General features: G+C 34.3%; 1 protein-coding gene across 1 annotated transcript in view; it reads left to right on the top strand.

The window, feature by feature from the left end:
- GAS2 (growth arrest specific 2) overlaps positions 1-23,008 on the top strand; it is a gene marked incomplete at its 3' end in the record, with an annotated part of 116,525 nt that overhangs the window by 33,129 nt on the left and 60,388 nt on the right. The window contains exons 4-5 of the mRNA XM_079707690.1: positions 4,718-4,859; positions 16,423-16,486. Of these exons, the coding sequence (XP_079563816.1) occupies positions 4,718-4,859; positions 16,423-16,486 (206 nt within the window). The remainder of the gene's footprint in view (positions 1-4,717; positions 4,860-16,422; positions 16,487-23,008) is intronic.

Raw genomic sequence — 23,008 nt, 5'->3', positions numbered from 1 at the left:
AGTTCAAATAGCCACGTGCCAGTAGTGGTTACTATAATGGGTAGCACAGATATGGAACATTTCTATTATCACAGAAAGTTCTATTGGAAAGCTATCTTAAAAGAGACGTTTAAGTTTAGGGCAAACATAGAAATAAATTGTTTGCCAATCTTTTTCTGAATTCTTGTACCTGTAACAGAAAAAAAAATGAAATGTTTTCAAGAAAATATGAGAGAAGGAAATCATAGACAATTCAATATATTTTTACTTGCATTGATGGCAGTGATAATAACTTTATTGAACACTTACTTCTACACTTGAATTATATTATTTAATTTGCACTCACACATAGTTGATGCATTTTTTTTTCTATGTGCGTTGAATAGAAGATGAGAGTGAGGCACAGAAACATTAAGTAATCTGTCCAAAGTACCATAGCAATAAGGTGACATAGCTGAGTTTGAACTCAGGTAATTGAATTCCAAACGCTAGCAGGTGATTAACCTAAGAGGTAATGGATTGAATTAAAAGATTTTAGAAGTAAATTTAAAATCTTTCTTTTTATTTCAACATAATTTGGTTGTTGCTTTGAGGGAATGGGGAGGACACTTTCAGATTTCAAACCATCCATTCTCTGGTATGTTCATCATTCAATTCATAAGGATTAGTATAGAGGCTGAGAATATATAACTTAGGTTAATCCTGCTGAGAGATAAAAGGATAAACATTAGACTATCAATATTAGAAAAATTAACATGAAATCTAAAAAGAAATAATACAAATGAACTTGTTTGCAAGGCAGAAATAGACCCACAGACATAGAAAACAAACCTGTGATTACCAGGGGGGAAGAGGGGAGAGGGATGAATTGGGAATTTGCGATTAGCATAAACACACTGCTATACATAGAGCAGATAACCAACCTGCTGGATAGCATAGGGAGATATACTCAGCATTTTGTAATAACCTATAAGGGAAAAGAATCTGAAAAAGAATATATGTGTGTGTGTGTGTGTGTGTGTGTGTGTGTGTGTGTGTGTTTGTGATAACTGAATCACTTGAAACTAACAACATTGTAAGTCAACTACATTTCAATTTTAAAAAAAGAAAAATTAACATGTATCCTACTTGTACATGATTCTAATGTTTTATTGGTAGTCATTTCTCCTTTTGCTAACACAAAATATTGAAACCTATACCATGGAGGCTGGAGGATGGTAGCATGACTTTTGCTAGTGAGTAAGCGAGCCTAAATTTCTACCCAATCTCAGCTCAGCTTGGCAACTATTCTCAACTCATTGCATATTCAGTAACTTTCAAAAAATGTTCAAAGGTTCTACTTATATTTTTCAGTTATACTTTTCTGAATTTATGGGAAGCATTTTATGTGTGCTATAAATTTAGTGAATTTTGAAGGCCCTGGAAACATGTCCCTTGGGGATGTAAAATCTCTAAGGCAGAGTGTTTGCTCCTGCCCTTACGTTGATTATGATCTAGTGTGAGAGGTCAAATCTAACCATTCATTTAAGTATTCATCAATCAGGTTCTGAGGACATAATATATAGCAGCATTGTCTGGAAAAACTCATCTGAGTAAATAATTAGAGATGGTATATAATTTAAATGCCATAGGAGTTCTTTGGAGAGTTAAGCAGTAAAGGGAAAACTAATATGGAAGATGAGCTATACGTGGATGTTCTCTTTTGAATCCCTAGTGCTTTACATCTGAAGTATTCCTCTCCTTATCTGTGGTCAATTTTTTAGCTATTCAAGTAGACACTCTCATAATTACTCAAGACAGCTCTCTATTCTAAACCTCTTCTTCAAGATTTTTGTGGCAAGGTGAAAGCTGATTTTATTCAGTACATCAATTTGCTTTTATTTTATTTACTGATATTAAAGAAGAGATTCAGAGCTGTCATTTTTCCTAGGATTTTCATGAGAACCTAGAGAAATTAATAATTTTTAAAAAATAACAGAACTTGGAGAGATATACAGTAATTGCTAAGGTTTTTAGAACTTTATGAATATTTTTGTGTAAAATATGTCAAAAAATATTTATAAGTTCCAAAGGTATTGAGTACTGATATTATCGAATCATTTGTTCTTTAATTCAAGTGAAATATGACATCTGCTCTAAGACTTTTATGTATAAATGGCACAGCAACCTTGGGAAGACTGTTGGCCCTTTGATTTTTGGTTGGTATGCAACCAGGAAGAATATTGGATTCTACAAGCTATGAGCTATGTCCCTTGGTGGATTAAGTGTCAAATCAATCTAGCTTCTCTGGTGTAATCTGGATATTGTATTCCTTTTTGCCATGAAAACCATGCACCTCATGTCCTTTGGCATGCCCTTATATATGTCAAGTATTTTATAGTTCCTAGGTTATAGTTCCTGTGTGCAAACTCATTCATCAGTTTGAAGTGGTTTCACAAGGTTTTTTTCCCCACCCAGTGATAGAGGTGGTAAATTTTAAAATGGCTTAGTGTTTGACTCTGTTTGTGTTCTTTTCCTATTTGCATCATAAAGAAGTATTACAGTCAACTCTTGAAGACTTTTTTTCAGCAGATCTTTTTGTTATGTTTTGGCTGACATGATTTACCTTATTTGATTATTTAATTGGAAAATATTGAGAAAATGTAAAATTCACTCAAAATCCTACTACATATTTTAGAATTATGTAAAATAAGATATAAATGATTCTCTATGCATCAATCACCTTCCTCAAAGGTAATTACTATCAATCTGATGGATGTCCTCCTTGAATTCTTCCTAAATTAATGTTATATAAATAAATACAATATTTATATTTATAATACAACATATTTATATGAAATTTAACTTTATATATGACCATCTATACTGTGTGTGTATGTACACATACATGCACCAGTACGTATGCGCATACACACACATCATAAAATGAAATTGTACTGTACATATGTGTTTGCAAATTATTGGTTTCTGCTTAAGAGTATATACTGCACATTTTTATGGTCCAACACATATATATTTATCTTATTCTTTTTAAATTATTGCACAGAGTTCCATTGTATTTGTATACTATATATTATTCAACCAGCCCTTTCTTGACACATTCTATGTGTATTTTTTTCCTATTCCATCAGTGTTGCAACAAATATACCTGTCCATATATTTTAAAGTAATAATACTATTATATTTGCAAGATATATTTTTAGGAGTAAATTGCTAGATTTAGGGATATATGATTTTTAATTTTAATAAGTATTGACTGATGTTCATGAATATTTTATAAAGGGGACATTAAACTATGCTATTTCTTATTTTTTTTACAATTCATATAGGAAAGCATTTCTTTGAAAACCACTACTTAACCAAATTTGTTAAGGGGTATTGTTATATGTATATATAAATATATGTGTATTCATGCAAAATTTTTTTTTTATGTCTAAGCCTAAAACAGATTCAGTCAGCAACAAAGAGATGGATCTTTGCTATTGGACAGACACAGTCTTTGAGTGATGTAGTAACTGAATATTTTAGTTATGTAGCCATAAAATCCCTGGACAGGAAAAGCCCTAGTAACAGTTTGATGATATTAGGCTTCACCAGTACACCAAGACCACTATTTCATTTTTTTATAACCATCTTTGTAAATGACCTCAACAATCAACAACATTTTGTTTATATTTTCTTGTTCACAGAGAATAGAGGAAATAACCCTATCTGTGAATTGAAATCACAAAATGCTTCTCCCTTGATCTTTTTGCTCTCAGAGGCAAAACTCTGTTTAGCCCAGATCATCCAAATACTTGGCTCAGTCTTTCACATCACATAGAATCACATTCTGTGACTTCATGGAATGCCATGAAAACTGGTTATATTCTATTAAAGGAAAAAACCTCACACAGCTCTTTATAACATTTGGTATGGTAAGGGAGATTTCCAGGGCTAAAATTTTATGAGGCTGATAATAGAAAAGTCTATCCGGGTTCACACACTCCCTTTTCTTAAGCATTTTCTTATCCTGGAAGAGAAATGATGCAGAATGTAAACATGTTTCAAGGTCAGATAGCAGAAATCCAACCAGAATTATTTTTATATTACATAAGAGAGCAATAATCTATGGTTTAAAAGGAAATAGTCTGGAAGAATGATGGTAAAATGTTATTGTTAAAAGATTAAAATTTTTATTATTTCTTTTTCTTAGTATTGGTGATAGAGAATTATGGATGTTAGACAATTCTGCTGCTTTCTTTTGACTTTATAATTCTATTGTAATTTTTATTGTGTGTGTGTATGTATACACATAAAAATGCAGGTGTGTGTGTTACATTTTATCTATATTCATATACTGCATTTATGTTTCATTCTTCTTTCACAAGTGAGAAATTCATTTATACATACTTTATGAGAAATATTGACAGAATACTTAGATGAAAGAGAAGGCCAAAAAAAAAAAATAGTAGAAGAGAAAGAAAAGAGGCAATCTGAACCAGGGAAGGGATTTATGTATGTTTACTTCCAGATACTAAAAAGACAAGTATATGTTTACAGGCACAGATTTTCCTAGTCTCTTAATTAAGAACTAAGTTTCATTTGAGTTTCATGTCCTTTCCTATAGTTCTTTACAAACCTATTTATTGACATAAGATTGTACCAAGCGTTTTGTTGAAAACATAAATGTACACTTAATGTGTCACTGTGATGACTGCCAGATATTCCACCAGAGTGAGATTTCTTTGTTTTTCAGAATCTGCCCTTAAAGAAGATTCCATGCAAGGCCAGTGCACCCCCAGGATCCTTTTTTGCCAGAGACAATACAGCAAACTTCTTATCCTGGTGCCGAGATTTAGGGGTAGATGAAACATGTCTGTTTGAATCGGAAGGTTTGGGTATGTACATTTCCTTCAGAATTTTAGCTGATATAATATTAAAATTATTGTTTGTCTGTATAACTCTCAAGCCTAACTGTTTTTGTGTGATGTCATTTCACACTTTGTTAACTTTAAAAACAATTGTAGTTTGTTGTAAACTTGCAGTTTTTTTGTAAACTTGAGTCTTTGAAGGTAGAAAAATTCACCCTCTTAATCTTTGGTCACCTTGTGCATAAAATAACAGGAGTGTTAAGTAGAAGAATCCTTTCCTGGTTAAAAATAAGTACATACAATGCAAAATTGGGGGATATTTGGAAAATGTAGGGTTAAGTTTTACCACCAGGCTCCTACCTGGACTAGAAGGGTAGCTATATATGTTCCAGCCCTCCATTAAGAGAATTTTCATCTTTTCACCTCTACAAAAGTATGAAAACACCATCTCTCATAAGTTCTATCTTTCTTGAAATTGATTTTTTTAGTTAGTTAATGAAACTTATTTTTTAGCTAGTTAAAAATTAGGCAAACGAGCAAGAGATTAGGATAATTGAAGACGACGGAATAAGAGACAGATACGTTAGTGCCTAGGCCTACCCAGATAATTGTGGGGGTTTTGTTTTATGATTGAATTTTGGCAAATCCACTTCCATACCATAGTTTTGTATTTCCTTGGGAGAAAACATACATTAGATCATTCAGTGTTTTAACATTACTTGATACCCTTAAATGTTCAAACCTTCGATATAAGATCTACCCAAGTAGAACTCTACTATGAAAAATATTGGAATTAAAGTCCAATTCTAGTAAAGTGGAACTAAGTGAAGAAAGGAGACATTTGGGGGGAAAAATGCTTTGGTTCTTTTACCTGAGACTTTAAAAAATTAATTCAGAAAATCACGTAATACAAATATTAACATCACAGTAAGCTGAACATCCTTCAGAGAGAACAAGTATACAAACTGCCTTCTGAACAATGAGAATACACTTTGCCCTGAGACCTCACAAAACAGCATTCCCCTGCTGAACCTAGGAAATTGATGGTAGAGCAGCTAAAGTCTTACTCATTTTATGTGCTTAAGGAAACTTGTATTTGTACTAAGAGGAGTTGATGTGATATGGAAATACTGTCATCAAATTTCTGAGAAGTCTCCCAGCAGAGAAGAGAATAACATGAACTTAGACTAGGAGAACACTTTATACCTGAAAGAAAAATTTAACCAGAAAAAATTGCACAGAAGCATACTATATACAACAGTGTGCTCTATGAATGTTCATTGTATATGTGAGCTTTGAGTCTTCTTACCATTTCCTCACGTCAAAGTAAAAAAAAGTTGGTGGAAGATATGTATGGATATAATTCTTTTTCAGTGCAGTGGTAATTTTACAAATAGATTTTAACTTTCATGTTTATAGGTTTATGCGCGTGGATGAGTTGCGAAAAAAACCCTTGAAAGATCTAGTAAACGTCTGTGTGTGTGTCTACACACACACACACACACACACACTTATACATATATAAATTTTTAAAAATCAAATCTTAGTCACAAGAAGCACACTCTTTATGTGTGGACAAATAACATCATGATTTAGAATTCTGGAGTGCCCCTGCATTGCTGAAGAACTGCCACATGGGGAAATTGCTTTATTTTTTGTTAATTTGTTTACTGCACAGGTTTCCATTAAAAAAAGCATTTTTTCAGTGACTACTGTAGGCCAAGTGGATTACTAGGAGCTCTGAATGTAAATATGGTCTTGTCTCAATTTTCTTACTACTCATAAGTTCTTTTGTTAATTGAACTAGCAAAACTTTCCGTTAGACTCCAAGAAGCTTGGATGGCTTTTTAAAACCCCATCCAGGTAATAAGTAATACATTTTATTTTGAAACAATAAAGCATAAAGCAGCTTATGTAACAATGGTCCTGGTACATAAATACATACTCTGTAGCATATAAAGTTATGTCATGAAGAATTTTTAGATGGTCGAGTTCTTCACCCTGTTTGAAAAAAACTGACTTTATAAACAAGAAATTTTTATATAAAAATTAAATACATGATAATTTATATGTCATAACTGTTGAGTATTTTGTTAAAATATCTTTGATTCTGGTTACCTTCTACAGAATAACTTCACTTATACTTTGCAATTAAAATGTATTTATATAGCCAAGAAGGTTTAATAAGACCAAATTTTCAAGGCTATAAATTTTTAAAATAATTTTGAATCCTCTCAGTACCAAACTAAATCAAATAGTTAGGCTTTCTAGTTTGCTACTCAATGAAAAGATAAATTTGAAATTTCTGCTGCTCAGAATAGGGCATGAGGTGATGTACAATAGGCCCTGTGGAGATGGAAGAAGGGAGCCAATACTATAGCATTGACTTCAGGATTATTCAGAGAAAGGAAACAGCTGTACCCATAGATGTTAATGATAATCAGGAAGAAGGCCAATGAGAAATTCCATTTCCCCAAGTGGAACCCATTCTCCTTGGATTTTTCTTATTATTTACTTGTGAGTGAGGAAGTGATTGAGCCGCTGCACTTGCAGAATTGACTTTCTTGCAACAATAATACTGTGTACTCTGCTTGATGTCTTTTCACACTTCACTTTTGAAAGGGAATTTAGGGCAAGGGTTTTTTCTTTTTTCCCTACCTCAAGATTTCATTTCAGTAGCACACAAAATGAAGAGCATCCTTTGTGTCCTAGTGTTTTGAACAGCAAATAAAAGGACAAGATGCCCTGATGAAGGGGAAAAATCTGTTTGAATGAATGATAAAGTAGATCATTGTACTGAATGTGTATCAAGAGGCTTCTGTCTTTAGCTCTTCAAAGGTCTTCGCCTGCATAAAGCATTCTTATCTTTGTGGCAACTGATACGTTACCCTCTGTTGCAGTGCTTTTTTTGTACGATTATTTGCGGGAGGATCTTAATTCATGACTCACTATCTGTTCTCTTTCCACAACAGCTAATGACAAGAAATCTCAGTGGATGGGGAAGGGATGCCAGGGATGAACTAGGGAGTATAGACAGCATCTTATTCCATATGCTTCTCTCGTGCTTGTCCTTGTGATTCTTGGCAGATAACTTTCTATGCCACATGACGCGATCACATACAGAGTGTAACCTTCCATTTATCTTCTAAGACATTCTTGAGAGAGAATTTTTCCTCTGTCAAATGTCAGTTCTTGGATTGTAAGTTTACTAATATCTCAGAATAGTGTTTCAGAAGTGAGACAGTAGAAAAATGGATAAATATCATGAACAGGTTATTCGTAAAAGACTTATAAAAGCCCAAAACAGAGATAAAAATGTTTGACACCTTAGTAATAAGGCAAATAAAAACTATGAAAAATTAGCGAGGATTAACAATTGTATATTTAGTGCTGAGTATAGAGGAAAGTGGGATCTTCTATACATTGCTGAAAAAAAAACTGCAAGTTGGCATGCCTTCTTTGGAGGGCAATTTGACATTATGTAAGATCTAAGAAGTGCTCATATATTTTTATCAAGTTGTTCTACTTCTAAAAGTTTATTTGAAGGAAGTAAGTAGAGATAAGCAATAGAATGTCCAGTGAAACATTTTTTATAAGAGTAAAAAAGGGTATGAACTGAATCTATTTGGTGGTAGCTTAAACAAACTGTAGTCATTCATAGATACCAAACAAAAATAATATTCATAATATTTTTGAGACTATTTAAGAATATGGGAAAATTATGATATAATATGAACATGAGGTCTCAGCATTTACATTAGTAAATAACAAAAAAATACTATATTCAGAATCTGAAAGTAAGATAAATAGTAATTGGGTTGTAAGTAATATCATTTTCTTCTTCAATTCTCTATTAACACACTTTAGACCATAAACAGGTATGGCATGTAATCTGAAACATGAACAATTTTATTTATATTAAGATAATTTGAACCAAGTTGCACAGAGATTTATTGACATCAGTATATTATACATCAGTGTATTTTATACATCAACATATTATAAGGGCTGTTTTACATTAGGACCAAAAATCTATGACTTATTCTCAATTAAAAAAATTTTAAGTTATGAGCCCTAAAATTGATCCTCCTATATGATTTTTTTCTAAGATATTTTAAGTAGAAACTATTTCCTTAAATTAGTGATACTCTTGCATGGAGGATTTATTATTTGTAATTTACTTTAGCCCACTGATTCAGAAATTGTTAAGTTAGCTTAATTTTTTCCTCAGAGCTTTGTATATTTTGCTTTACTTATGTACATTCCGGTGAGCTGGAAGATGGAAAAAGATAAAAGGATGGGGGAGGGAATATTTGAAAAATGCACATGTTTTTGCTTGCTGTAATTGTGTCAATATTATTATGTTATTGGATGATTATAGGATTTGGAGGCCAGTGACAATTCTTCATCTATTTCTCTGAGAAAGAATCTACTCAGCAAGAAAAGGGTTTGCTATCTGCTGTGCTAGCATGCAAATGTGTGTGATTTAGTTTTTATTTTTATTTTCTGTATTTGTGTTTGTTGTGTGGCACTGTCTTCTTTTGATGCATGACTCTGAAGAGTAGTTTTATACAATTCTTTGTTCTATTGAACACTGGTGAAGCACTGACCTACCTACAGTATTGGTCTGATGTTGCACAAAAGTGAAAAGGATTGTGTGTGGATTTTTAAACATTAACATTTTCTGCTTTATACATATTGCATCAGAAAAAGAATCTATGCCTGCCTTCCAGTGTTTGATAAATCATCCCTTGGTGTTGTTGTTGTCTGTATTGAGGACTATAAGAGTATTTCTGTAGAAAAAAAGTTATATTACTTTTATTAATATTAATGTAGAATAACAACTTCAGGATACCAAATTAGCTCTGGGTCATTTATATTCACATTATTTCTTCCCCAGGAACAATAAATTTTAGACTTTGGATTTTTTGACACCTGTTCTTATGAAGTACTTTATTAGCATCTTTTTTTTTTTTTTTTTTTGGCAGTACGCGGGCCTCTCACTGTTGTGGCTTCTCCCGCCACTGAGCACAGGCTCCGGACACTCAGGCCCAGTGGCCATGGCTCACGGGCCCAGCCACTCCGCGGCATGTGGGATCCTCCCAGACCGGGGCACGAACCCGTGTCCCCTGCATCGGCAGGCGGACTCTCAACCACTGCACCACCAGGGAAGCCCCTATTAGCATCTTAATTCTGAGTCTGAGCTCAGAAACTCTTTCCAAATATAGCGATTTGCCCATATGTCAGAAAAAAAATGTAAATGAGGACAGTACAGTATGGAATCTGATTGAGAGAACTAAATGTCTCCCAGTATCAAGGATTTGATGGAGTCAGGGTTGAATTAGGAAAGGGGACAGCCTTCTAGCTTTTCCAGAATCAAATTTTCACTGTGCACGGGCTTCCCTGGTGGCGCAGTGGTTGAGAGTCCGCCTGCCGATGCAGGGGACACGAGTTCGTGCCCTGGTCCGGGAAGATCCCACATGCCAAGAAGTGGCTGGGCCCGTGAGCCATGGCTGCTGAGCCTGCGCGTCCGGAGCCTGTGCTCCGCAACGGGAGAGGCCACAACAGTGAGAGGCCCGCGTACAGCAAAAAAAAAAAAAAAAAAAAAAAAAAAATTTCACTGTGCAATATTAAACAATAGTTATATGCTCAATAAGGGTAGCCTAGCAGTGCACATGTGCTATCATATCTACTCTCCCAACAACCACCATTTTATAATGAAAATGCTAGGTTAGGACCAAGAGAATTAAATAACTTGCCCAATATTAACAACTTCTCAGTGACCCAGCTAGGATTTGAATTCAGCTTCATTAACCTTCAAAGATCATGTACCTGTGTCACAGAAAGTTATGCTTCGTATGAGTTAATTTTAGAAGTTCATGTGATGATTTCAAGTAAAAGGAAAAGTAAAATATAAATAAAAACCAAATTAGAAGAGACTCTTGACTCCTACTGCTGCTCTGAGTGATAGTGACTTAATCCATTAATTTCACATAAGGTCTGGGTGCTAGAGACAGAAAGGGCACTCCTTGCTCTGGGACATTTTTTGACTTAGTGGCAAAGGCAATTAACTACATTTTATTCTATACAACTTCCATCACTGATGAGATTATGAATGAATTCTCTTTGTTTATGTGAATTATACAGCTGCTGTATCCTGTTTTAAATGCAAACAGTGATTCTGAGAAATTTGGATACACACACACTCAGCATTCATGAGTTTGTGAAGTTTATTCTTGTTTGCCTTTTCTTCTCTTTAGCCTCCCTCAGATCAGTTTTAAGGCACCTAAATTTCTTTGCTATTCCTAATTGCTCCCTATCTTTAAACTCAAGGATTTCTGCATATGACTTTCTTGGAGTGACATGATGTAGACAGCCATCCCTTTACTTTCTTGGGGGGCATCTTTTGTACCTTATAGATCCTGGTAGGTGATAAATGCCCATAATACCCATTAAGGGCTAATCCAATTCACAAATTATTTTTTCCTCCATTTGTCATCATCATTATCATCATCACTGTTATCTTAAACATTTCTAGAGCATGTTCCATATATCAAATCACATTTGAATATTTTAACCAAAATACATATAGAATTATAATTGATGTTTATTGTAATAATCATAACATTGATTAATATAATGATTCTCAAACTTTAATGTGCATATTCATCACCTTGAAACCTTGCTTAAATGTAAATTTTGCTCAATACGTCTGGGGTGGGACCCAATAATTTGCATTTTTATCAAGCTTCCAGCTGATACCAATGCTACTGGTCTGTGGACCATCACTTAAATAGCAAAGGAGTAAAATTTGTTGAGTGTTTACCACATACCAAATGCCCTTAACCATAAAATTACCTCATAAGAAAGAGCAAGTAGAAGGCACGTTTTAGAGATGAGAAAATTATGTAGCCTGGACTAGAAGCCAGTTCTTCTGACATCTAGTTTAATGTTTTCTACTATGTCACTCTTTTTGAGTATGAGAATCTGTTCTCTGCTCTGGGGAGGTGGGAAGCTATTAAATTTATGATATTTTCACAATTTAATATTCAGTCAAAAATAAAAGTTTTGCAAATTTCTTCTTAAATATAAATCTAAAATATAGTTTCCTTTAAAACCAACATGAATATTATTGCCTCTAATGTATATAAACCAAACAGATAATGAAATTTTCATATTTTCATTTTTTGTCCATCTGTTGAAACATAATATATATATAGGTAAACTATACATTCATGGTCTAATGCATTTTATCCTTGCAGATTCTGTGACATTAAAACTCTACCCCTTGCCTTAGCAGAAGGTCTCATTTTCTATTCCTGGAGCTAGCAGCATTCCATTTGACATTTGATGCCCATGAGATTTTAACAGAATCTAGGTTATAAGATTGCCACATATTTTGAACAGGGATCTGTTTGCTTTTCCCAAAGGTGTTCTGCCTTATACTTTTCTTCGAAACAGTTTTGGTTATTTAAAAAGAAGCCTCCAATGATAAGACCTTTTTCATAATAATCACCAGTGACTAGACAGCTTTTTGTTTTAAAGAGGATTTGTTCAGAGGAAAGAAAGCCATAGTGATCCCCTCTTCTAACCATAACTCAAAGCAAAAGACCATATTAATATTGTAATGATAGAGTGAAAAAAAATTTTCCTACCATAAACCTCAATATAAGTATAAATTTCCCTATATTTTTGAAAAGACAAATCAGTAAAATGTCTTTAAAATGAGTAGTACATACAACTCAACATAAAGGCTTTAGTTCAAATGCAATATACTAAAAATTGTCTTTCTAATCATCCTGACAAAAGCATGTATTCATATATACAATATATAATCAACTTAGGTAACTTATTGAAAATGGGCTCATCTAAGTTATTTTATTCCCAGAGATGCAGAAAAATTGACAGTAAGATGTTTAGTGTTTCATAAAATGACATGTTCTAATGTAATTGTTACTTAAGTTTTATACTTAGCACAAACCCATAATAATGATAGGCTCTCTCCTTTATATCTATATATATATGCCGGCCAAATTGACCTACTTAACCTTAAATTTGATTAAATTTAGAATTAACTATTTCTGATATAATATAAATGACAAAATATTCAAAATACACTCATTATAATAACTGCTTTAAATTATACACATCTATCCATAGTAGTTTTTTAATTCTGAAGTTTCTTCCACTGCTTAGTATGGTGGCTTACACATGACAGGTGCACAGACAAAAAAATGCTTATAGGAAAAAAAATGAGTGTATTAATATTAACTAAGCTAAATGAAGATAATCTTTAAGCAAATATTTTACAACAAAAATAATAATAAAGAAAGAAAACTAACCTTGGGAAGTCTTTTCTATGTGCCAAGCATTGGCTAGGAATAACACGAATAATATTGTGTTAAATCTGCACAAAAATATTGCAAGATACACACCATTATTTTCCCTCAGAAAACTGAGATTTTATGATCTCCCAAAATAAAAAACTAGTAAATTTTAGAGCTCACACTCAGACCCAGATCTTTGTGGCTCAAATCCCATGGTCACTATTCTCTTTCCATCTGTTAACTTTAGTTTAGAACTTTCTTGAGTGCAAAAACCAAACACAAGACAACTTTTAGTATATTGCACCTCTTTGGTAGAATGTAGATACTACTTAAAGACTCTTGAATTTAATTTTATAGAATAAGGTAAGAGTGTTTGCTTTTACAATTAAATAAAATTTGATATAATTTAAATTCTTGCCTTTTCTAAACATGCTAGGTAAGATTTTAGCCTTTATTCAGTTTGTTTATTGTCACAACCATTATCATCACAACATAATTGTCATCATCCTTGATAATTTTTTTTTTTCTATACGCGGACCTCTCACTGTTGTGGCCTCTCCCGTTGCGGAGCACAGGCTCCGGACGCGCAGGCCCAGCGGCCATGGCTCACGGGCCCAGCTGCTCCGCGGCATGTGTGATCTTCCCGGACCGAGGCACGAACTCGTGTCCCCTGCATCAGCAGGCGGACTCTCAACCACTGCGCCACCAGGGAAGCCCCATCCTTGATAATTTGAGACATAGTGTTTACTGAGTAATTGCTCTGTTCTGTTCTTGTCATTATGTTGTTATGCCTCTCTGCAGATTTAACTCATTCATTGCTTACAAGTCATCAAACATGATATTTTTGGCCATTATGGATCAGGCATGATATGCCCAATATTCAAAATGCCATTAACAAGTGAGACAATATTATAGATGTGTTTTGAAGCAATGAAGCAATTGCTTTATTAAAGATAACACTTCCAAGAAAACTGGGAAGTAAAACGTCATCTTTCTATTATCATTTTCCTAAGGAATGATGCTGAGTGAGATGTTTATTTGTCTTAAATTTTATAAGCTGGTTCTGTTAAGGATATAAAAAGGAGAATCATGCAGTTACTTTTCAGTTTGCCAAATTGATTTTCTAATGAGTCCATGGTAGATTCGATATTTTAGTGTTGGCATGCAAAAGCTGTTTTAAATTGATAGCTGAATACACAATAGCAATGCATCCTACATATCACATTGTCTTTCTTACATTACCCACATTACTGTTTTTCTTCAGAATGAATTTTATTTTCCATTGAATGTATCTATTGGTATTTACTTCCAATTCTTACATACTCTCAAAATAAGGACAATACGTTGATTAAAGAATCATGATAGTTCAATCAGGTGTTGCTTTTTAGAGTTGGTGTTGACTGCATATTGTCACAGTTTGGTCAGTTCACTAATAATTTTCATATTTTAACAGTTTCCATCACAAAATGCATGATATTGTATCCAAGTCTCCTTGAGCTTTAGCTACTTGTTTCACACAGCTTTCACTGAAGATGAGGGTACTAGCAGGGCCTTAAACATCTTCTTCACCTCAGCTTTCATGTATTCCTTTTTCCTGTTTGTTATTTTGTACCATGAACAGGATAAAAAAGTCCAAATCAGAAGAAACTGATTATCTAGACAAGAAGATTGCTTTTCATTTGTTTGCTTTTGTTTTGTGATTTTTGTTATTGTTCTCTGTTTGAAATTGATGCCTATGTGATATTACAGTCCGTACATCTCATTGCACTGAAGTCAATTTAATATATCAAAAGTTGTATCATTTAGCCAGAGGCAGCTAATGGTGCACTTGAAATTGGAGGTAGTAAATATCTTTGCTTTAAGGCCCTTTAGTTAAAACTAATTTTAGACTTCCCCAACCTGGATTTTATGACAATTCACTAAGCGTTAGCTGAAACTCAAATTTATATTACCAAGAATGGAAAGATTCTGTAATTCAGATTTCCCATAATAAATTCTATTTTAATAAACTTTGCTGATGATATTAGAACTTATTTTAGAAGCTTTAAAGATGACATTTTATAGCAAGATAATAAATTTTTGTTTGTTTAAAGCCAAGTGAAATCATATACTTTTATAATCTAAGTAAATGTATTTTTCTATTCACCACACACTCCCAACAAATTCCATTCTGGTGTTAGTGGCAAATATTGCCATTGCCATAACCTGTGGAGAGAAGGAATTAGATATTTAAGTGGGGGAATAGAATAAAGCTGGGAAATTAAATTACTATAAAATTCTATGTTTAAGAATTGAAGCAATATTGCTATTTTTCTTAATGTTTATCAATAAGCTAGTATTTTCTTTTATCAGGATATTATGTCTATGTAAAGACCATTCTCAATTCAATCTTTTCCCCCCAATATCTGTTGTCTTTATTAGGTGTTGTATATAATAACATTTTAAAAATTCTCTAATCTTAGTTTAAAAAGAAAAAAGTATAAGCAGTACATACTCCTCTGGTAGGCTCAACAAATGCATGTATGATTTGTCAACATTACTGAATGTGTCCAGAGCAATTGATAAAGCAGCTTTATTAAGTAATCATATTATATTAGAAAAGAAATATCAGTGCAAAGAACCATCTTCTAATTTGCTCATTTTATGGGCAAAACTGGCTTATGGTATATATTTGTACATATTTACAAAATTCAGTCAGTTGAAAGTGTTTCTTTCTAAAGTATCATTTAATCAAATTTCATTAGGAGAAGACAGCAAGTTTCAGAGGGCTCACTTGACGTTATTGTTTGGAGGATAACAAAGGACCGTGATGTGTAATTTTTAATCCTTATTCATTGCATTATTTCTGCTAAAATCACTGGTGAAGATAGAGTTAGGATTTTTAAAAGACCAGACTTTGCTTCATAGTCTTATGTTTGCTGTCTGTTTTTAAGTATCCATCAACTATTTATATCATAATTATAGCTACATGTGTTTCCAATATTGACTTACAAATATTAACTAATTGAAGAAAATATTTTCAGGGTGGGATTCCTGAGACTCATGGCTTTGGGGGAAGAAGTTGGGCAAAGAGTTTTGAAAACTGCTTTAGGACTTTAGTAAAGCGAACTGTACTGTGGGGTAGGATGGTTTCTATGAATGTCAGAATGAAGACTAGCTCATTTACTGGGACCATAGCAATGAGGGAGTCGATCCTGCTCCCCATTGAGCTGCTTTACTGTCCTTTCTATTGTAAAGGTGTCCGCCTTTGTCTTGTCTTTCAGTCCTCCACAAGCAACCCAGAGAAGTGTGTCTCTGTTTGCTGGAGCTTGGCCGGATTGCAGCCAGGTAGGTCGTACTACTGCCGCTACTTAAGACTTGACCATCTCAGCATCCAAGCAGCTGAGAAACTTGCTGCCTTTTCATCGCTGATGTTTAACCTAGGTGTTGAGAAGCAACTCCTTCAAATATGATCAGTATGAACATCTTGAGAACAATTGTTCAAACTAAAAAAGTGGACCCCAATATTCTTAACATTATGGCCTTATTGTCAAAGTCACTATGTTTAAGCATTTCCTAAATATCCTTTAATTGAATACATTTTCCTTGCAACTCTTTCTTGGGAGGCTGGGGAGGATCTTGTACATTAAATTGTACGTGACAATTATACTTTCCTTAGTGGAAAGTCTATTCCCATTATTCTCTCTCTTTCTCAGCTCCTTCACCCCTCTCTTCCTGTTTACTCTTTAATAATTTTCAGCCTCTTCTTTTGTTCCTTTTTCCTCATTTTCCCCATTTAACATCTCATCCCTCAGCTCTTTTGGTTTCTACTCCTGAGTGGATGGATAGTTTTAAAATTATTCTCCATAATTTGATTGGAAAAAGATAGAATATTATCCTTCATATGTAGAGATATCTTTGGAATCTTTTTCTTCTAGAAAAGAAAAACAAGAAGTAATTGTAGAAATCATAACTGTAGCTAAATAAGCAGGGGAAGGGACTTTATTAGCTCAGCTGACTTGATTTGGTTTCATGTCTTCTTATTACATTGCAAATCCTCAAACAAGGCTTCTGATAGTTTTATAAAGCCCAAAGAATTATAAATGAAGATATAAATGTTTGAATAGATCTTGATGCAAAATAAAACTTCAGAATTAATTAGAATTAATTTCTCATCCAGATCCGATTATACTTCTAGCATTGAGATCAGATGAACCAATAAGACAAAGTAAGAGTTTGCTCTGGGTGTTAATTCTCAAAGGGAGAGCTATAAAGAAAATCAAAGAAAAGAAAAGACAAGGTGAGCACATCAGCAAATTACAGCAATGGGTAGAAAACTTTCTGCCAATGAATAGCCCTTTTTTTGATCCAGTGGAAAATTCACTGTAATCAGAAGAAGTAACCCCAAGTTCTTTAAAACATCATAGTCAACATAATCTTAACAAATTGTTCATCAGGTATGAGTTTTACTTTATCATAATAATTGGATGAGAGAGATTGTTTTAATTTTAAAAAATTTGAATTAAATAGGAATGAGGCTCCACTCAATAAGGAGTGAAAAAAATCAATTTGAGACATTTAGGGATGTCCCTACTTTCTCCCACACCTTTCCCAGCTATATTGTGTGACAGCCTCTGGTCCCCTTGTCTTCTGACCACTCAGGTCTCTACTACTCAGGCATAGTTCATAGTATCTGACTGTTTCTTAGGACCCCATTCCCCTTCAATGCTGTTACTTTCTTGGGTTCTGAGAGGGAGCAAGACAAAGGTACCTGTTGCTTTTAGGATTCCGCTAAGCCACTCCTCTACCATGCTTAAGCCTTCTGGCCTGCAGGACAAACAGCTATGAGTCAAAGGACTCAGCCTTGAGTCCTTGGGCTCAGCAGATATCCCCTAAGAAAGGTGATATTAAAAATACAGGAGGGAGGAATACACACAAAGTAAAATCTCAGTAAATGAGCTGCTGCCCCTGAAATGCTAGAGGAAAAGAAAGATTGTCTAGAGTTCCTGGGTAATAGAAGATTAGGCAGAAAGCTTTTTGTTTACTTGTTTATTTTAATTATATCATTAGAATATTCTAAAATGCCAGATTCTATTTTGGTGCTTTGATAACCTAAATATGTGGATCAAACAGGCATCATGATTCTGAAAGTTGTGATAGAGGTAAAAAGGAGTGGTGCTATCTACAGAATTAGCTGGCAGTTGTCATTTTCCTCTTGCTTAGTGTACATTATTTACCTATTTTCTGGATTTATTTTATTTTTTGTAATTATACTCTTTATTATCTGAACACTGTTAGGAATCTTGCTGAACTAAACATTTTAACTATGACCGAGCCATCAAAGAAGAAGGCATGCTGTCCAATGACAAAATTCCCTTAGGAATCACCTTTCCTCCAGTTCTGAGTCTGTCATGAATTGCCCCTTGCCATAGTATATAAAACAAATTAATATCTTGGTTAATGAAAGGGAATCATAATGGCCTGGTCAATTTGAAGGTGAAGCATTATATGAAGTGCTTTGTGTGTGTTTTTCCGCAAATATTTTAAAACTGAGATTCTGGGTAGCTCCATTTCTTTTTCTTTTTTTTTTTTTCTTTTTTGCGATAGGCGGGCCTCTCACTGTTGTGGCCTCTCCTGCTGCGGAGCACAGGCTCCGGACGTGCAGGCTCAGCGGCCATGGCTCACAGGCCCAGCCGCTCCGCGGCATGTGGGATCTTCCTGGACCGGGGCACGAACCCGTGTCCCCTGCATCGGCAGGCGGACTCTCAACCACTGCGCCACCAGGGAAGCTCCGATTTCTTTTTTTCTTTCTTTCTTTTTTTTTTTAAGCCACTTTATTGAGATACGGTTGACATACAAAAAGCTGTACATATTTAATGCAAACCACTTGATGAGTTTGGATATAAGTATACATTTATGAAACCATCACCACATCTATGCCATAAATATATCACCTCCAAAAGTTTCCTCTGCCTTCTTTATTATTATCATCATCATCATCATCATCATTATTACTATTAATAAGAATGGGTGGCTACATTTCTGACCTCACTTTATGACCATGTGATAAAAGCAGAGATTATTCACATTACAGAAGAAAATTACTAATTTCACAAAGCAGTGATCTAAGGATTAAGACGATACATTACAATATTCAATTTGTAAATTTTGCCTTTTATCTTCTTCACCTACTTAAGTGATGTGAAGTATTGCACACTTACCATGAAAAAGAAAAAAATATGCTAACAGATTATTCAGGGCATCACTTTTGTGTGCAGCATAAGGTTAAACAGCTGAATGTCAAATGGATAGATTGAACATTTAAGTATAAATGTCTATTTAAGTTTCTCTCTGTACACATTTGAAGATTTTATCAAAATTTTAATGGAAGTTCAATTGTGCTTTAAAAACAGTAACCCAATAAACCCAAACATCACTACCTTAGCCCTGTGTTGAAGCATAATCATTGAAGGAAAAAAGGGAAATTCATCATTCAATCTTATTTTACTCCTAATTTTTTCTTTAGATATATTAAACCTTTATCTAGATCATTGTATGTGTGCTTCCTCCTCCCTGTACTCCTCTATGGAGTTGAATTAAGACAGAGTTATTGAATTATTGAACTAAGGCAACATTAGACAAAACCAGAAGTGGTATTTGGAGAGCTCTCAAGAATCACAACATTAATCTGTACACACAACAGATGAGATTTGACCATAACAAAATCCCAATACAACCTTGCAAGTTTTGTGTTTTTTCCACTGATAGATGATGTTTCTTTACACTTGATTCTAAACATTTATTTCTCAAATTTACATAGATGTCATCTTAAAAGCATCAACATCACTTTAGAAATGATTCACTAAATATTTCTAATTCCCTGCTGTATTCTCTTGCCTGGGAACACTCCGTGAAGCTCCTTTGAGAGCTGTGGGGTGGGACAATGAGACCACTTATTTTTGTTCTCATGGGTGAAACTTCCTTTTATTTTCAGCTAAACAGAGCTGTCAGCACTGGAGAGTGAAATCCCTCTGTTAATATTTCAGAAACCATGTCAGTTTCTGTGTGTAAAATATGCATGTTTGCCTTCTGCAAAATAAAACATTCAGCAAAAACAGGTCAATAAAACCTCAAAGATCTTTTTAATGAGGGTGCTTTGATATTCATTGTTTAAAAAAGGTTACTATGAATTCAACCTTTTTTAAGACTGCAGAATTAAGATTAGCTTTATGATAAAACTAAAAAAAAAATTTTGATATTTTGGTTTGGGGCTATGATGAATAGTCAACATCAGAGGGAAGCCTTTTATATTTTTATTTTTGAGTGTTTTCTTCATTTTCAACAAAATTTATGACCATTCAAAAGAAATATACTTTGTGAATATTTTTGTTAGTCTCCTATTTTAATCCATGCCTTAATGAAATGTTAATTAAAAGAAAATATTCTTATACAAGGCTTATTAATTAACTCATCCTATTTAAAGAGCTTGACTCTGACTGCTAAGAATAAAATTTGTTTTCATATGAGTGAAATTTCCATCCAAATTTAAATCTATCTTTAAATAACTTTAAAACAGAATAAAAAATGAGGCAAAAACCATCTTGTGAGAATCTATAAACTATCTGTTGTATGCCTTAAGAAGGGGGAGTTTCTAAACTTTATCCCTCCAACTCTAGTAAAATAGGCTCCAGATGTCTTTTCTTTGAAAATTATAGTCTAGTGAATAGTTTGAGTAAATTTTCTAGTTCAGGGCTTAGTTTAGGGGCTCAATTATTTCATCTAGACCAATCACAAAAGCTATATCCTGTGCCAGAAAAATGCAAAGTCCATTTCTAAGATCTCATCATAAAGTTATTAACCATAAGACCATTTCCCTAGCACTATGCATTTTTGAAATGAGACCAAAAAATGGTAATATGATATTGCCTTTTCAGTATTCCCCCTACTTTCACATCACTGGGGTATACAGATGCAAAGGTTTGGTTTTAGTGGATTCAACCTTCTTGCTATCTTTAGTTGACCCTTATTCAGTTTGAAAGCAACAGTTGCCCCTTCTCCCACAAAGCTTTGAAATCTTGTAGTTGGACAAGAATAGAAAACACTATAAATTTTTGAAAACCTTATAAACAAAACCAAAATGTAAAGTGGTATAGAGTTAATCATGGAAACCAGAATGAAGCAGGCTTTTGGAGAGCAGAAAAAAAGACCTACTGGTGACTAAGCTGGCTTCAGGTGCAGGCCCCCAACCCAAGGGGAATTTCATGATTTACAGACTGTTGACACCTCCAGACAGACAGGAAGCCAATGAATCATATTTAAGTGTGTATTTCAGGATTGGCTGACTGTACCTTAGGCAGCTTGAAGTATTCAAAAGCCAATATAAGCAGAAATTTGGGGCTTAGTGTTGATTTTCTATGTTCAGTGGCATAGCTAATTTTCAGCATTCCCAGGTAAAGAAAAATCTCCAGGGCAAAGTTTTCCATGTATGACTTTGTTACCAACTTCATTCAAATTTTGTTTTGTATTCAACATGGAGTGGAGGGCCTCCCTGGTGGCGCAGTGGTTGAGAGTCCGCCTGCCGATGCAGGGGATACGGGTTCGTGCCCCGGTCTGGGAGGATCCCATATGCCGCGGAGCGGCTGGGCCCGTGAGCCATGGCCGCTGAGCCTGCGCGTCCAGAGCCTGTGCTCCGCAACGGGAGAGGCCACAACAGTGGGAGGCCCGCATACCGCAAAAAAAAAAAAAAAAAAAAAAAACATGGAGTGGAGCTTGTTGTTAATTTAATAACATATTTCTTATTACTTCACTTTGTTAAAAAAAAAAAAAAAGAAAAAGAAAAAATTGTGCAACCCAACCAGCCTGCTCCTGAAAGGTGACATGAATCCACCGACAATTACAAATGAAATCATATTTTCCAATTGACCCAATTTATACTCTCAAATATGATGTTTTCATTTATGATTGACTTTTAATTGGCTGTGAATTCTAGCATGTTAAATTCCTCTAGCTTCACTGCCCAGTTTATGTTATTATCTTGAGAACATTAAATGTAGCAAAATGCTATACCTTGTTGGAACTAAGAATTCACATAAGTCTAGAGGGATTAAAAAGGGTTGCCTGTTGAAGTTCATCCAGCGAGTTAGCAGCAAAAATGAATTTATAACTTGTTCTGCTATGCTCCAGCACCAACATATCCCTGCCATCCTACAATTCTAGGAAAATTAATTTAAAGAAAGCCTATGGTGAGTTTTTTGTAAAGGATACCAACAATAGTAATAATATAACAATAGTAATGACACTACATCTTAATTTTGAGGCTGTTACATAATTTCATTGGGTGGTATATTTTAAAAAGTTAAAACTTTAGCAAAGGGACCTCAATGCTGCAGTTTCCTGGTTGTGCAAGCTTTGATGCATCAGTTATCAACAGCCGTCTCAGAGATGGTGCCATGTGTCAGACACTGTACTGGGAGTGTAATGGATACTGTTTTAATTCCTTCTAACTGTTTTAAAACACAGGAATTAGAATTTCCATTTTACAGTGAACTAAAACTGAGGCTCAGAAATAATGTACGTCAAGATGCCCAAAAGTTCCAGACACATGAAAGACGTTCAGTAACAGTTGCTCTTTTAACTTTCCTCTTCCTCCCTCCTCCTCTCTCTCTCTTTTTCTCTCTCTCTCTCTCTCTCTCTCTCTCTCTCTCCTGCTACATCAGACCTCTAGGACAGGCCACTTTCATCTGTATTTTCCTGAGAGGAAACAGACTCTTAGAGGTTAAGTGATTTGCTAAATTTAAAGAGTAGGTTAATGGCATAGTTACCTCAAGTCTGCCTCAGAGAAGAATGATACACAAATCTTCAAGTGAATAT

The sequence above is a fragment of the Hyperoodon ampullatus genome (assembly GCF_949752795.1).
Source record: "Hyperoodon ampullatus genome assembly, chromosome: 7".
Classification (NCBI taxonomy): Eukaryota; Metazoa; Chordata; class Mammalia; order Artiodactyla; family Ziphiidae; genus Hyperoodon; species Hyperoodon ampullatus.
This window is presented reverse-complemented; position numbering and strand designations above follow the sequence as displayed.